The following is an 18,772-nucleotide window of genomic DNA, read 5'->3' on the forward strand; positions in this document are numbered from 1 at the left end:
TTGATATTGTGATGGATGTTATCTACACCCTTGAACACATGTATTACTTTGACTGTGGGTTTTTGTTTCTCACATTTTGCTGGCTTGAGTGCTCTGTAAATACTTTTAACCAAGTCATTCGTTGGTATAATGCTTTTGAAGCCCACCTGTAAATGTATGTTGAAGTGTCTGCATGTATGTTTTAGATGAAGTTAAATAGCTTGCAAGGATGTGATCATGTTGATCTTTCATCATTATAATCTTCAAGTGTGTACAAATGGGAAAACTAAGATACAGGGATTTGGTATGCTATCCGGTACTTCAATATGTACTTACTTTAAGTCTGTATTGCTAAAACTCAGAGTACATTCCTATGGTTTTGTTAAGAAGTGAAAAGGTGAAATTTTCCCCCAAGTTCCCCACTGAAATTACACCCAAGTATAAAAAAGGTGAAATTTAAAGTTAAATTTAAGGTTAAATACATGTATATGCCACTGGGAGAAGATACATGTACATCTGCCTTGTTCAGCCCTATCACTGGCTTCTTAATGAGTGCTGGCTGATAACATGGCACGAATGTCTGCATCTTACAGACTATGGGAAACGGTGCTGCTGTTTGTCACCGAGTTCAATGTTCAGGTGTTAAATACCATGGCACGTACACATGTATTATACAATACTTTTCACTCAATATTGTTTAAAGTTTTTATAAGCATGTTTATAGTGGACTGATTAAAATATTTTTTACAAGATGTACTTATTCAAGTTGGCTTGTTATAGATATACAATTGTTATTTTTTTTTGCAAATATGTGATTAATTAGGCATTTACAGAAATGAGAATTATTTTAGCAATAAAACCATATGACAATGTAAGCTTTAGTCTGTTTGACTGACATCTCCCACGGTACACCATGCCATTCTAAGAAAGAAGTCAATTTATATAATAATGAGACATACTGAGATGCAAATATTAAAGCCATTTTGCAGTGAAATTTTCTTGGGAAGAACTCTACTGTACTATAACACATAGACGGTTCACATATTGAGATGCAAATAAGCCACTTTGCAGTCACATTTTCTTGGGAAGAACTCTACTATAACACATGGAAGATTCACACTCTCGCTTTATCTTGATTAGTCTGGATGCCAACTGTACTTTCTAACTGTGAGTGAAGGTATAAATTGTAACGATACTATATAGAAACTAGTCTATATCTTGATCAAGCCCAGAAGACTTCAATTTCCTAGTCAATAAGAATGGTTCGTTATCAGACAAAAATTTCATATAGAACTTATGATCGATTCCGATCCAACATGTATGTAGACAACCACAATACCCTGAAGGGCAACAGAACTTGATTTGACAAAAAAGAAGAAGAATTTGTTGCCCTGAAAATCATGAAAATTCATTTCCTGCTACTGATGTAGAATATGTGATAGAAATTAAGTGCTGCAAGCCTGGCTTAATCTGTGCCCTTAAAAGCCTGGAAAATGTTATTGATTTTTCTCCCTAATCCAATTTAGCCAGTAGTATGTGGCAAATCCCTGGTTATACTTCTATTGATTAAATACATAAGCTAAGTACATTAAGCAAAGAGAGTGTCACGCATGTGAAAATTCCAACACGTTGGCACTGCCTCAAATTACTAGGTTATTACCTGTATAAGGTAATACATTCATTGTGGTTGCTGTCAACCTTTCAACATGCCTGTGTTATTCAAACTGTCTATTTAAACAATTGAAATCTTGTTGACGTTTGATCATGTCATCATGGAATTTTGTCTGTCGTGGCTGAGAATCTAAGTGCATCAAGTACATGTTGCTTTTGAGAAGTCCCCATCATGTTATTCAAACGGCTATCTTAATTCCACTTTTTGTAAAATGGTTGTTTACCCGAAATATCAGTGATTTGACCACTTTTAAGGATTGTGTTTATAAGTGTCAACAACTTTTGCACATAGAAAATATTATTTTGGTAGAGATGCAGTGGGTTGACTTATATTTTATCCTCAGTATTCATTTACTTAGCTCCTATCTCAGACAACTTCACTGATGAATACTTGGTTTTCAGGTGATCAGAATTTTCCTTAGTTTCTGATACTTCTCTTGGGATTTTTTAGAATCTCATGAAACAAGGTCTACATGAAATTGCACGAAATGTAACCTACCTGTAGTCTTGAAGGACTAATGCTACTACACTATTTCAGCTATCCTAACTGTAGCCTACCTGTAATATTGAAGGTCTAACACTACACTTTTCAGTTATCTTAACTTTGATTTTTTTAAATTTTACCTCATTCCCAAAATTCAAGAAATCAAAAATGGCAGTCACGATAGCTGTGTATGTGTTAGTCTAGTTCCTATAAAGTATCGTTACGATATACACCTCTACTCACAGTCTTGTCAAAGTTGTTACTCTAGAAGTCCTGAGATGCATGAGATGCAATTTACACATAAAATTCATTCACAGCCACCCACAGTCATTTAGAAACCATGTTGACATCCAGACTACATGTATATCCTTCAAGAATACATGTAGGCTACACAAAATGATATCTGACAGCATTAATTTTGCCAGATTAGACAGTCTGTAGATTAAATTAAATCTTTTTCAAATCAAAAACAAATACTTGGCATGAATTAATTCCACTATCTTAACTGACAGTATGATACAATCCATACTTCAAATGAATTATGATAGGAGTGTTCTAGCTATAGGTACATAAATTAGATTACACAATCACAATTTCAACATATTTTGTATGCAAGGACAGTAACTTGAATACATCATCTCCTACTGTGATGATGACTTTTACAACTCACTACACTTTCCATGTCAATAGTTCAAATCTTCAGACTCTAGAATTTCTAAACTCAATGTTCATAAAGCTGCACTAGCTGCAACTGGAATTTTTTTTTTTTTTTTTTTTTTTTTTAAAACTGTTTTCTAAGATATGATAATGACTTAAACCCCTGCACCGTGTGAGCAAACACATTATGTGTAGCAATACACAAAGTATGATGCAATAAATCTAATCAAATTGATTTTTGGGTCCCAATAAATCACATTTCAACCTATTAATATACTACTTATAGATAAAATAGACTTCTAACTGATATGTACAATGTCTAATTATTGGTATTTTACACTCTCTAGTAAATATAATATGTGTAGTGTTGGTTCAGCCTTTTACAGACACTATTGCTATGTGGTGGCTTCAGTTATTGTTCCCCTGACAGAAATATATGTGATCAAGATAGAATATATAATTTATAAACACCTCACAACATATTAAAAGACCAGTATTAATTTCTGTTGTAACTATAATTTTCAATGTGCTTTAAGCAAATACACACCTAGCTAATAACCAGCATTTCAAATATCATTAGTATACATTTACTGGCAACAGACTCAGAGGTAATCTAACAACCAAGGCCCTGAATTTGAATTGCCATGTGATAATTCTCAAAAGAATCGGGTATTAATACTTTGATGCCATTTTCATCTTTCCATTTTTGAATACTAGTATCTGTGAAGATACATAATGTAGTATCAACAGTTAGAATCCATGTTTATGAACTAGTCATATTTGCTGACAAGAATGTTACATTTGGTACACTTGAGTGCTTTTAGATTGGATTTCCCGGTAACAAAGTGGATTTCATGAGGCCTACTGAGCTGTAACTACACTAAGAATTTAAGTTGCAAACTTTGACCTTAGTAAATACGTAATGGAGATAATTACCCAGAGAGAAGAATGTTGAATTTTGTATAGACGAATACTTTGTAGCTCAAATTCCAAAATAACTATGACTGCAGCAGACACTGTGGACAAGATTTCAGGAGAAATTGTTGGGTGTTCCGTGACCTGTGAAAAACACAGGCTGATCATGGCCATCGCATCTGTCACCGGAGACATGTATAATATGATACTTCGGGAGAGAGCATTCTTTATGCATGCCTTCTTTTGCTCTTGATGGAATGAATTTGTACTTGATGTGGAATGAAAACAAATTTCAATGCTTTGGAAACCATGGTATCATACCAACTATGTGAATATGGTATATTAGAATATAATGAAACTGCTACTAGTAGTAGCAGTCTGATGAAACTCTCCAGGAGGAGAGTACCTTTAAGAGTTTTGGAGAGTTCACCTGAATTGATTCGTGCCTTGATTTACACTGATGTTCAGTAATGATCTCTAACTACAACTTATCCCTTTTGAAAACTAACATGTTAAACGTATTCCTACTTGCTAGGACCTGCAGCAATTCAGTACATCTGGGATAATGATAATTATTCAACATTGCTTTTTCAAAACTCATTTCAAAAGTTACCATCTGTAGAACTACCATCTATTTGTGCTACAGGTAATTGTAAAATTTCATAACCTGTCATCAAAGTGAGAACATATCAGTAACCCCTAAAGGCACATAGATACATGATTGCTCATGCAACGATTAGACTGAAAAGCAACTATAACCATTAGAGTGTGAGCAGTGGACCATTAGCATTCTACAAAGTGTTTGAAGACGTGAGACTATCTGGTGACAAAATGTTCATTCACTAACACAAAAACATAAACATACAGCTTTGAGGCGTCACTTTCACAGAGGACTGTCCAATATTTCACAACATCTCACCTGGTAGCTTACTTACTGTATACTACAGGATGTTTGAATTACTGTATCGATTGGGTTAGCATGGATTTCAGACGCCCTTACATACCTAGTTTTCTGAAAATTAAGTCATTTTTGTGTACCACAATGTCTTTGCAGGTGAAATCACCCTCGATTTTATAACTCTTGCTAGAAGTAGAGCTGGTAGTAGTTACTAGTGGTAATATATAGGCACAGCTTATACATCTATGATATAGTGGAATCACATACATGTAGAAGGGTCTATTTGTAGTGTTCTCTGTTTTCTTGCATTCACATTCAATAAGTATAGTGGTGCCGTGGGGGTGGGGGTGGGGGTGGGGTTAGTGGTGGTCAGGGTGGTTTACATTCTTTTCCTATTACATCTGTATTAACAATAATCCCATAATGCAATGCAAGGTTTTTGGAAACACGATAGTATCTACAACTCATAAATGATACCCTTGGTAGATTCACTTGTCAATTTCTTCATCAGTTCAAGTATATTTCACTAAAGTGAACAGAATGTACAGGCAAAATAGTGACTAACAAAAATTTATTGAGGTTAAGAACGCAAAGATCTACTTACTGCTAAGACAGAAGGCTGTTTCCATGCTATAACACCAACACCACCTGTTAGGAGCACCTGTTGAAGAGAAAAATATCTGGAGTTAGATGAGAATATCATGCATCACTCACATTATTTAATGAAATTCTTTGTCTTGAAATAGTTTATATCAAAACAGATAGTTTGTATGTTGTTTTAGTGTAAGTTATACATACATAATATACATTTACAAAACAATATTCATCTAACAGATCAAGTCACAGGAACAATTTTATCGTGTCAGTGCAGTAAGGTTGTATCTGATGCGATGATTGACAGCAGTGATAATTTTTACATGTCATTGGATCCAGTCGTTGTTGGGTTATAATTTTGCATTTGGGACTATTATATGTCAATACAAAAATCACTGAGAACATTGACTGTGCCTTGTTTGTGTAAAATTCTCTATATTGTACAAAAGATCTGGGTTTTTTTCTGTGTATGAAAAGCCCTATAGTACTACACTGAGCTAAGACATGTAGTATTGCCCTATACCCTTGTACATTAGTTTACAATTTCAACAAGCAGTATTGCCCTTTGATACATACATACAATGTAAGTCTAACACAAGTGATTAGTATTGCCCTGACATAAAACATCATTAACTTGTGATACAATGTGCCCTAAGTTTTCTTGACAAACTGATCAAGATACATCCATAATCATGAAGAGAATTTCTAGAAATCCTTATGATGTCATTTGGAAAGTAGTTTGTTTACTATACATGTATCAATCATACACGACTATACTTCATAGTGAGTAAAGACAGTATCTATTTTTAATCATAACATACTACACATAATATATATCTGAAAGAAAATATGGAAAATGAATATTAGTATAATTCTAAACACATTTGTTCGAAACGTAAAAGAAGGTATCACAACTTTACAAGGTCATGAAAATCAGACTTTAACAGACATAAGAATTAAATATTCTTAGACTAATGTTTTTCATACAAAATTATATTTTGTTTCAGGTACTTAGTTTTGAATACATATAATATGCTGTCACCATCTTTATTTCTAAGAAAATGGGACATACATATATCTCATCCCTATATAAACTAGTGCATAGTCATATAGCATTGGCATGAACAAATCTGAATAGCCTCCCCCCAGGGAACATGCACACCAAATATCGAAGTATTCTGGCTGTTACTTTCGGAGAAGATGATGGAAATATAAAAGTTTGACGGACACCTATGATTCACCTATACTCTCTATACTCTACCAACCTATACCTAAAGCTACGCTTTCAGCTTTCGCTGACAGAGGAGCTAACTAGTGTATACAGTATAGTCATATAGCATACAATGTACAGGCTTCTCCCAACTCTAAATGCAGCAGGCATTCTTCCTCTAATTTAGCAATTTCCAGGGTGACTGCAATTTCCAGTAAATGTTAGTTTAAAGATTCTCCCTAGATTCATTCTACTGTTTTTAGTTCTAAGGTGCCTTCTAAGTTCAGACATAAATGCACTGAGGATAGGAGCAATTATGACTCATTTGGTGGCATTAAACAGACAGAGACATAGACTTATGGAATTTTTCCCTCGTGCTACTGTGAAGTATGCCACTAATGCACTATGAAAGGTCTTTGTGGATTATTAGAATGGCTGTCAACGAGTTTTGTCATGCCTGGTAGAGATGTTTAATGAGCTGTATAGCCAAGACCATATCTATCCTACCAACATTACATTTTGTCTTTTCCCATAGCATCTGGCTAGAATAATATAGAGTGGTGCTTTAAAACCTGGCTATGATAATATAGAGGAGTGTTTGAAAATGACATGTTGACTGAAAGTAAGCAGGTTGAAAGCAAGTAATCTTGATCAGCTGGCAAAATACTGTCAATTGGAGGGTTGAAAATTGATATTTTCTTGGATAAGGACAATATCACTGTATTATGCCAGGGCTAAACAGTAAAGAAAGTTAAAGATTACAACCACCACTAAAACAAAGATGGGATTTGGGACATTTTACCAGGCCTGGGACAGATGGGATTTGGTACACTTTACTATGCCTGGGACAATATTTTGAGGTTACACAAGCAAATGTGTGACCTACTTCACATCCCTGAAGAACACCTTAGGACTCAGTTGAAAGCTAGTTGGAATTATCCAAGTATTGTGGTGTTTAAATTTATTGTGTCTAAGTTTTAAATTTATTTGTAACTATTCAGCACAGATGAGTCTTCATAACAAAATAAACTGTACCTTGATAAATATCATCAATTTGTCTTTTACTAAAGGCAAAGCATCAACTTGCAAACTATTCATTCTACAACGATGTCTTATTTATTGTACATATCTATGATACAGACTGGCGTTATTTATTTTTCTTCAGTTGAACTGTATGATTTATTTGGATAAGGAGACAGCAGTGTTATTGATAAAGTCACCTTTGATATTCACCCTTTTGAGATTTAAACATGGAGTAATACTACATGGCTTGAACCCATACATCAATTCAAAGGATACTTTGTCCTTCTGTGGGTGTAGAACAGCATGTATTCTAGACTAGGTACATGTACATGCATTATAACTGTAATTATTACAAATTCATATCACTCACTGTGGTTTTAATTTCAGTGTTTTTATTAAGACTGAGGAATGCCTAACAGAAAGGGGTTAAACAGGATCATACAAAGTTAAACTGTTATTTATAGTCTGGATGCCAACATGGTCGTAACGATACCGTATTGGGACTAGACTAACCTGTTATTGGAATCGTTTTCCATATAATCTACTACATGTACTAGACATTTTGTTTGACAACTTGGCATGTAAATGACTAGTCTAGTCCCTATACAGAATCGTTGCGATTTACACCATGTTGGCATCCAGACTACAAATTGACTGGCAAACTCCAGTACATTTTACCTACATGTACTGAAGCTGCCCTGTACAGAATGAAAAGCTGTACGTGCCAGCATTTTGTACAGTTGCTTCTGCTTTTACCAATACATTGACAGCAAAAGTTCAGAGTTCATACTTGGGAATGAACAGTTCACTTTTAAAGTGGCCATATGGATGAGAATTTGGTATTTATTTTGGATTTTTATTTGATAAAACAGCTTCACTATGTTTTTCTACTTGAAAAATAATGCGAAAGAACATAATACCAAGTCCATGTTCATAACTCAATACATTGTAAAAAGATGCAAAAAGTGTAAAAAGTTTGTTATTGTACGTACAATAACAAACATTTTACACATTGTTTAATGTTTTGCCGTTTATTGAGATGTGAACATGGACTTGGTATATGTTATTTCACATTATTTTTTCAAGTAGAAAAACATAGTGAAGCTGTTTTTTCAAATAAAAATTCAAAATAAATACCAAATTCTCATCCATATGGCCACTTAAAGTACCAAATTTTAATTCTACCAAGTCGGCGTACTTGCTCCGACACATGTGAACAGGTTGGCTTGTGTGCAAAATAACAATCTATTGATTTATTTCTCATTTACACATGTATGACAAGGACTTGAAGAGCCTACTAATATTTTTAATCCCTACTTCAAATTCTGACTTTGACATGGTGATATGACAGATTTATAGCATAGAACAACAGTCTATTGTGCAACAGACTATCTGAGAAACCAGCTGAGTACTTTATCACTAAGTTTATACCTAGACACTCAACAATCCTAAGATAATGTCAATATTCTGAATTCCAGTTGCTCTATAGTTTTAGTTATTTGGTCTTTAAAGTGATAAGTACGGTCAGAATGCAACCTCCAGAATGACAAGACAGATGAAGGACTATTCCCAATCTCAGGGTTCTAGGTAGTCTATAGTTCCTATACAACACGTTATGATTACTACCATCATCTCCACTCAAATATAGTCCTTATTCTAACACAGAAATCTGTGCTACCCCAGCTGGGCGAAGGGTAAACGACACATGTCAGTAGTAATCCACCACAAATTGACAGACAGTTGCAATTTATTTCTTTAGACAATTGCTCATTAACTGAACTCCACCTCTCCAATCTGAAAGTAAAATCATGTGGGGATGCGATAACATCACCACTTTTATATAAATGCAGTTTGGGGTAGCACAGATTTCTGTGCTAGAATGACTTTCCCTATACACGAGTGGAGATGATGGTAGTAATCGTAATGCAATTGTATAGGAACTAGACTAGGTTTTAGGTAGTATAAAGAATGAAGCCTTTCTCCTAGTTGTGAGACAAGGTTTTGATATGGTTGTTATTCATCATGACATTTATCAAATTGTTAATATCCTGGATGTCATTACCTCAAATGATTAAATTCAAATTTGCAGTGATACTAAATAGGTGTTAGATTTGCTGCATAGCATACTGATTATAGAGATTGCATACTGGTAGGTAATGACAAATAGTGGCACTGACTGGGAACTATCTAATACTGGGAATTGATACATGTAAGTTTTGCTACAATGACAGTTTACAAATTACATACATGTATACAATCACACTTCTGGCATTTTAAACACTAATATTGTTGAGTACAGTGAGAAGCTTTACTAATCTAATATTTTCACTAGGGAGGGCAACAACTTGGTAAGTCATTCGATGCATTTCAAATATCTTGCAATACAGAGACTTGCAAAAAAAGTGACAGAGAAGTGGCCTTCAAGAGGAATTTATATGGGATACTAATATAGGAAATAGAGAAAGCTAGGAGAAAAGCCAGCAGACTGCAAATATCATGAAATTGGTCAATATTTAACCAAAGATAGCTTGGATAAAGTTTAGCGTTTTCTCTTCAATGACAAAACTGCAGGTATGTATGCATCTTTCTTTCAGTGTATTAAAGTGAACTTGCACAATACTGAAAATAGCAACTACAATGGCATCCAGACAGCAGACACCAGCTTATATCCAAGGTCTCATACTCATTAATTTGACATTAGGGATCAACTACCTCTCTTCATGTGCATGTACATGTGTTAACTAACAGTGTATTAATAGTAAGGTCACTGACACATCTGTATGTATACAGCTTGCCATACATAGTCTTGGCTCCCGTTCCAATTAGGATTGACATTTGAAAAGTGAGTGAAAATTACAGCTATATAGAACAACTAGTTAATCCAGAACAAAAGAATAATCCTATGTAATCCTCATGGCTCCACTGATATGATACTGGCAAAACCGGGAACTGAATCCCGTTGTTTATAACTTAGTATAGGATATTGTTCAGAAAGTATTGGTCAGATGTTTTCCGAACCTACCTATTTACAAAGAAATCAGGTTTTGATTCACGATGTGTACCTTGGATTTCTTTTATTGGTTGTTTTGAATAAACATCATTATCATGATTATGTTTCACATTTTTCAAGGATTTTTATTTTCAAAATATTACATATATTTGGTATAAAGTGACGCAAAAGTTTGACATTGTTTCACAAAGTTGTCAAAGTTTCTATGACATGTTAAAGTTACTCTAACCTGAATTTGGTGGGGAGCGAAAGTTTTTAGCCTGAGGAAGTTAAGTATGAAAACATTGTGTGCAGGAAGCCTACTAATAATAGTACATAGTGAGTTGTAGCTGCTTTGTAGTGTTGTCACACACACAGCTATCATCACCTACAGCAGTGTTGATTTAAGGTCAAATTATGTCTGGGAAGTATATGGAAAACAGACATGGTAATGGGTAATGAACCCAAACATAGTTGACAAATACACTGCCAGACAGATCAATTACCTTGTACAAGCTTTCCTTTATTACAACCCTCCCATGGCACCCTGCTACACCAATCTTTATTAGAATTCAGGGCCCCTGTACAACTAATTGGGTGGCCATGTAACTTTACTCCTTTCAACTAAACAGTCATTTACAATAAGTGAAAGAGTTCAGAATACCATAATTACATGTGAACCAAGAGTTCTGAACTGAAACAGTGAAAGAACATGTAAATAATTTGTTTTCACTTTCAGTAAGATAATTTCAACAATTGCTCTTTTTTGTCTCTTTTGTTTAAAATTTCTAAATATCTAAGGATGAAGGTCGGTATTCAAACATGTACATACATATAAAATAATGTTTGTATGTATGTGAAAATATTTAGTTTTAAGACTAAAATCTTTGGTTCAACACATTGGTAATATAATTATACACTAACATGACTTTGTAAACATACAACAGCATTTAGGATATTTTATATCCCTTGTGTCTGAATAAATAATTTCAGGTACTTTGTAGCTGTACATGAATACAGGTACATTTTAAAAGTCCTTGGCTTCTGACTTTTAACATCAAATTGAACATATTTACATTTTGTTTTTATAAAGAGATATTTATGTGACAATAAATCTTGGATGCTGATGATACAACTCATTGAATATCTATATTTAGTATAAATATCTGAAGGATAGCTTCATGTATAATACTGATTTAGTTATCTTGCACGTTACAGTTTTCATGGTGTTTGATACCCCAGTACATTCTACCTATACACAATCTGATTATTCATCTATTTATTTATTTATTTATTTATTTAACGGATAACCAGTGGGACCTAGTCCCATTTATAGGCTCCTTTGGTTCAGTGTTAGTGAAGGAAGAAACCGGAATACCCGGGGAAGACATGCGTTGTACAGTAGAGCCTAACTGAATGACACTTTTCTTACTCACAGCGTGGTAAATTTAATTAAACCCAACTGACACCTGGCGGGTTCAAACCCAGGCTGCAGAGGTAAGAGGCATACGAGCTAACCGATCGGCCACTGCCAACCATAAAATTATTAAAATCTGTACACGGCGCAATTTCTTTTTGGCTGTTTATGTTTATTGTTGTTTGTCCTTGTGTAAGCACTCGTTACATACATCTGATAATCTGACACAACACCATAGGTGTTCCCATCCAAAATCTAAGTGCCGAGTGAATTCACTTAACGAATGAGAGCGCATAATATGCCAAAACATACAGGTACAGTACTTCCGAGTGCTCTGTTTGAAAAGAGCTAGTGCACAGAGTACAGACAATGATGTTATCATTATCATTATTGTTTGGTCATTCTCTATCTTTGAGTGTTATATTGTGCGACGGATTCTGATTAGCTATTCGTAAGTACGAGATTAGGTTCAAGAAAGCCTATGGTATTTGTATCAGATGTATGTAACAAGCACTCACAAAGAACAAACGCTCACAAAGAACAACAGTAAACGTAACAGCCAAAAAGAAATTGCATGTGTACTCTACATCGGATCAGATCGACCTAAACACAGCATAATAGACATGGTTGTGTATACAAATGTATATAAAGAGGCATGGTATTACACCAAGGCCATCATGTTTTATTCTCAAAGTTTTTGTACCTGCAGAATGAAGTCTTCATGTTATGTTATGTTTTATATATCATATCTGAATACCTGGTGAAAATGCTACAAGTTGCTTAGACACAATACAACATGTGTGAGTAGCTGGAATACCAAAGGGAACTATTAGCTGAAATATCAAGGGAAAATGTTACCTGGAATATCATGGGGGATATAATATGAAACAAAGAAACCACCAAGCGCCATGAAGTTACAGACCGTGTGTGCCACTTTCAAATAAGGACTGACTAAAAGGGACTAGACTGTATGGCTTAATGTAGAATTATAATGTGCTGTCTTTTCTTTGTTCATGAGTGAAAGACAACACATGTATGTTGCTGATAACTATAGTAACACAGTATAGTGTAGTTTTCCCTATCAAGAATCTTGAGAATGTCTGAGAAACATGTTTTCTAAGAGACAATATTCTACATAGCACAGAGGGCTTACATTAAGCCCTGTGATACATTCTCTGACAGACAACAAGTTAATACTTTGAAATACCACTATTCTTGCCTATGGCTACCATGGTGTTAAAATCAAAAGGAACAAAAACCTCGTGAAATGTCAAAAGTCCTACACACCTGTGGCTAATACACAAGATATCATGTACAATGTATGTTCCAAGGTAATACAGCCAATATGGTTGTTGTAAAAAACATATAATAAATTTATAAGAACTCAAGAATCTTTTTTTACCTAACTTGGTAATGTAGACGTCTATACATACGCTACAAACACTGCGATTTTTAAAATTCATCCGTTTTGTTAAAGCTGCAACTGGAATGTCTTTTGTAACTGTTTTGTTAGCTATAATGACTTACTTGTAATATTGTAGACACTGAACAGTATTGAATTACCAATGGATAAACATATTTGTGTAGCAATACACATAAAATAGTCATTCTCGCAAACCAGAGTTAACATTTCTACCACTACATTTCGAATGTAATGGGAGGCTCGTTAAGAACGTTGTCGTAAAACAGGCTGTGGTTTGCGATGATGAAAATGGTATAATAAATCCAATCAAATTGAATTTTGGGTCCACACTCAAAAATGGGCATTGCAACCCAATGCAATCATGATATCAATCTGTTACTGTACCACTCATGGATATAATCGATGCCCGAATTTACATGTACAATGTTTAATTATTGGTTTTTATTTTAATAATTTTCACTGAATATATTGTTGGTTGTCCGACTGGAAAAATAATACTCAGTTACAGCTAGTGCAGCTTAAAAACTTGGGTACTTCAACTCTGAAATTGCAAGTTTCACATGTATGAAAGAACACTAAAGTTTCTCATTCATTCTATAGTACAATTGTAATATATCCAAGTCTGATTGGTATGGCATACACAATATCACAGAACTTCGCCTCATTAGTTCAATACATGTTACTTGAGTAACCATGTACACTTGAAAACAAACTCAAGTTTCTCTCCCTCTATTTCCTTACAAGCATACTAGAATTCCACCTCTACAGCAATTATCAATTTCACAAGGCTTTGGTACATGCCAAAACTGAAAGCACACGTGCTGATTGATCTCGGACTGAATTTCCAACACTGAAATTACTACACCACTATTGTAATTACTTCTTTGACAAATTGAGTAGGTAGAATGATATATAAAGTTTCTTTGAGTCTACTGAAGGAAGGTTTGGGTTTGTTAGGTCGTAAGACTAGAAGCAGTAGTAGTTGACCTTATCTGACCTCAGTTGACCTTATCTGACCTCAGTTTGAAAAAATGCTACTGTGTTGTGTCGCATAATGTTTCATCTGTTTAGACTCAACAGTTTCTCTTACTGTATAGACTGATAGGGTTAGACAGACACATCTGATATGATACTGCCACAAAGCTTGTTATTACGTTTCTTTGTTTTGCCTTCCTGTGTCAGTTTTTTTGTATGATCCATTTTTCCTTCTATATGAAAAGGCTATACAGAACACAAACTGGTACATACATCATAATATCATATCATCTAGGTAAGCTTAAAAGCCTATAAGCTGTTCAAAGGTCAACAAAGTTCATCTCAGTTCACCCCAGGTAACTTATGATGAGTAGCAGTGTCACGTGTGTCCTCTAATGATAGCCAAACTTTGTTGTTGTGAGTCAAAATTTTGGTGCCTCACTAGAAATGATTGCGTCAGTGACGCGTCAAATTAGCTTAGAGGACACACTGGTGAATAGAGTGAGAAGTCAATGTTTGCGGAATAATTTCCAATTTTCCAAGAATGTCTAAGCTGTTCCTGAAAGAGTTCAGAGTTTGTGACGTGATGACAGAGACAGGCAAATTGTATGATGTACTCATCCTTGCAAACTACAATCAAAGGTTTCAATACTGAATGCATAAGCATACAAGCAAGTCTGTCTTTTATCTTACCTACATGTAAACAAATTGGAATCTCATACAGAAACAGAATTAAACTTCATATTCAATGAAACTGAAATGAAAAGGTCTCCAATATTGACAATATCTCATTTGTACTTATCGTCTGATAATATGATTGACTATCCATGTGAAATTTGAAGAAGCTGATCAAAAATTTAACTCAAAAGATTGTGTTTCCTTAGAGATGTCGATTTCAATCATATCTACAGATGATTTCACAAAATGTTCTTTTCATTCATATTTTTAATAATGAATCATTTTGTACGGTTGAATTTGCAGATCTGTATTTACACAGTACATTTTTTTGTGTGTTTAAATTGCAAGAATTCCATTTATTTAGTAATTTTATCAAGAACACATGGGAATAACTTCCAATGGAGAATTCATGAAGTACGTCAGACATATTTTATTTCAATGGTCTGGGTGTTTTAATATGGCACACAATGAAATGTGAGACAATGAAAACATCACAAGCAGTACATCACATGTAATGTAACATTTGACACCATGAACAGCATGTCTTTACTGAACATTGATTTAAATCGACATAATTATAAAAACATCGCCTTATTAAAAACAGGGTCACTTCTTCGAAGCCCCACCTTCCTGTTATTTGACCATCTATTTTGAAAAGATGTAGTGATTCATAATTTTCTTTCCTGTTTTTTAAAACTAAGAAAGACTGTTTATATGGATTCACAAATTCAGTAAATATACCAACCTGTTTAGAAAAAGATTAACCTGTACCGTACATAACCTATAAAAAATTCAAGCATTTTCTTACTTCTTTGCAAATCATACAGGTACATTTTACAACCTTTGAATTTTACTAAAATCTAAACACTTCTTTCACAAATGTAGCAGACAAACATGACGACTGTCATCACTATAAACTACTGAAATATATTTAAACGTTGTCTCTCTCCAAGACCTCTCTCTCTCTCTCTCTCTCTCTCTCTCTCTCTCTCTCTCTCTCTCTCTCTCTCCCCCTCTCTCTCTCTCCCCTCCCCCTCCCATCATCTATGAATATACTTAGACATACATTTGACATAAGTCAGGATTTCTCCACCATACATGACTCATACATGTCACAAGAAGTTAATCTTTGCGTTTCAAGGATGTCACAAAAGAAATCTGAGTGTGTGGTATTAAATATATATGTTCCTTGAAGGTATTACGATACAAGATGCCTCAAGGAGGCATTGAAATCTGCACCTGGAGGTACTGTTTAATTGAGCAGAACTGAATGACTCATGGGTCATACAAAGTCTGTCTGGATTCTCATTAATTCTTTTCAATGTTGGGTTTTTCATCTTTTTCCTTAAATTTTCTGCACTGATATACGGTAATCAAAAATGACAATGCCACTGGCTATTCCCATTAACTTTCTCAGGTCCATTGTCTTAAAAAATTAATTCTGGTGCACTATAATTTAAACCTGTATGCTACTTAAAATCAATGTCTGATTTTATTTTTGAAGCTCAGAACCGATATGTGTCAACTACTACGGATCTATATATTTCATTATTGGCATCACGATTCTAGTCTAGGGACTTGTTTTGTTGTTTTGATTATACTGTATATAGAAATGGAGTGTAGAATTGAGTGAACAGATGTTGCTAGTAAGAATGGTAAACGTGATGACAGCTGAGGTCTGGTTATTAGAAGGTCATCAAATGTCTGATTTCAACACTGTCATTTCATTATCTGATATCAGCCTTGTCAAATTGTCACTTCATCCTTCTACATCTTCATTTTTTTTGGTTTTCTTCTTACTTAATACCCAAGTCAAGTAGAGATCAACGGATGAGTGTGCTGATATTCTAACAAGTTTATTATGAGTATGTACATGTACAATGAACTACAATGACTTTATGATTACAGCCTTGTCAAATTGTGATTTTATCCTGCTACAGTACATCTTCATTTTTTTGGTTTTCTTCTCACTTAATACCCAAGTCAAGTAGAGATCAAGGGATGAGTGTGCTGACATTCTGACAAGTTTATTATGAGTATGTACGTGTACATGTATGTATATGATCTACAATGACTTTATGATTACAGCCTTGTCAAATTGTGATTTTATCCTTCTACATCTTAATTTTTTTGGTTTTCTTCTTACTTAATACCCAAGTCAAGTAGAGATCAACGGATGAGTGTGCTGACATTCTGACAAGTTTATTATGAGTATTATGAGTATGTACGTGTACATGTATGTATATGAACTACAATGACTTTATGATTACAGCCTTGTCAAATTGTCACTTCTCTTCATGTCTTCATGTTTCTGTTCTCCTTCACCTATTATTAACAGTCATTTTTGGTTCTCATGCATTTAATAACCCAATTATTTTTTATTCTCTTTCATTTGAGTCACACAAGTATGTATACATGTAATGACTACATAAACTTCAACCTTTCCAAATTGTCATATTATTTTTATGACATGTACATTATAAATCTCTTGTTCTCTTGTATAAAATGACTTCAATGGTTATATAATTTCTCCCTCATCAAAACTGTCACATCACTGTCATAGGGCTTCATTTTTTTGTTCAACTTAGTCAAAGGAGAGATAACAGGAATATCCCGACAGTTCTGCAAGCAAGTACATTTGACTGTCTACTGTCATACCCAAAATGTCACTTCAATGGTTTCATGATTTCTACTTTTGTGAGTTTTCAAAATATTCCACATCTGTCTTTTCACATGACGACGAGACCACAGAATAAAACTTCTTTCAAGTTATTTTAAACAAACACATAAAATGCACTTCAATGGCATATGATTCTGCTATAAATTATGATTTCCACATTCTACATTTTCCCATCCAACCCGTATACAATTTACAATCATACATATCGTGCTTTCGGAAAGTGTCCAAAAAACAGGAATAGCTAGTTCGTAGACTCAAACTATTTATCAAAGGTGAAACGAGTGAAGTCACAGTGACTTAGATATATATGTATAGTCATGAGCAAGGTATAGTAATTATACATATGCCAGAATTCCATGATGTGTGAGTGCAAGATAGGGTAGTTGCACTAGTGGTAGCTTGCACTGTTACCTGCAGCCATACTTCACAAGTGCAGCGATTGAAAGTGTAGCAGAAAACACCACATGTCTGAGTACAAATACCCCTGAATACACACACTGGCACTCAAGTGACATGGGGTTCTGTTATTATTACATTATGTTTATCCAAATTAGCAAATTTCTATATAAATCATAGTGTGTTGTCATGCAATTCCATGTACAAGGAACGACTATGCCATTATTTGCATATCATTTGCATAGTAGTGTGTAATAAAATACCACTTGTATGCACATGCACCATGCACTGGTACAAGTAATCACTGATACATAAATACAAGTGACATAACATGTACACCTCAAAGTGTAAGCCTTGCAGGAGTATTACATAAAAAAACCTGTCAAAATGAATATTGCGTGACTTGGTAGACAAGAAAATTTATGTATATTATGAGTGATGACTCAAATTGCATATCTTATAAAAATAATTAGATAATGTCAAAGTACTACGGAGATCAAGTGTTGTTAGATGACAACTTCATTCATTAATATAGGTACAGGGAGGTTCTGTCAAGACAAATTACAAGATATGCATGTCAAATACACATCTAAAGTATAATTTTATAGTCAAGATGAATGTGAAGCCAATGCTGGACATATATATGTCCCTGATTATTTTCTGTGTAACTAACCCCTTGGCAACAGACATCTTTTGGTTTGATTATCCTGAGTGTAATATGTTTTTTGTGTAATGAATCAATTAATGAATATTATCATTAGTATTTGGTGTGTTAATCATTAT

The 18,772-nt window shown here is 34.3% G+C and overlaps 1 protein-coding gene across 1 annotated transcript in view; it reads right to left on the minus strand.

The window, feature by feature from the left end:
• Window positions 1–18,772, minus strand: part of LOC144447664 (uncharacterized) — a 75,877-nt gene that overhangs the window by 36,119 nt on the left and 20,986 nt on the right. The window contains exon 2 of the mRNA XM_078137741.1: window positions 5,209–5,265. Coding sequence (XP_077993867.1) covers window positions 5,209–5,265 — 57 coding nt within the window. The remainder of the gene's footprint in view (window positions 1–5,208; window positions 5,266–18,772) is intronic.

Source organism: Glandiceps talaboti, chromosome 16, assembly GCF_964340395.1.
Source record: "Glandiceps talaboti chromosome 16, keGlaTala1.1, whole genome shotgun sequence".
In the NCBI taxonomy this organism is placed as follows: domain Eukaryota; kingdom Metazoa; phylum Hemichordata; class Enteropneusta; family Spengelidae; genus Glandiceps; species Glandiceps talaboti.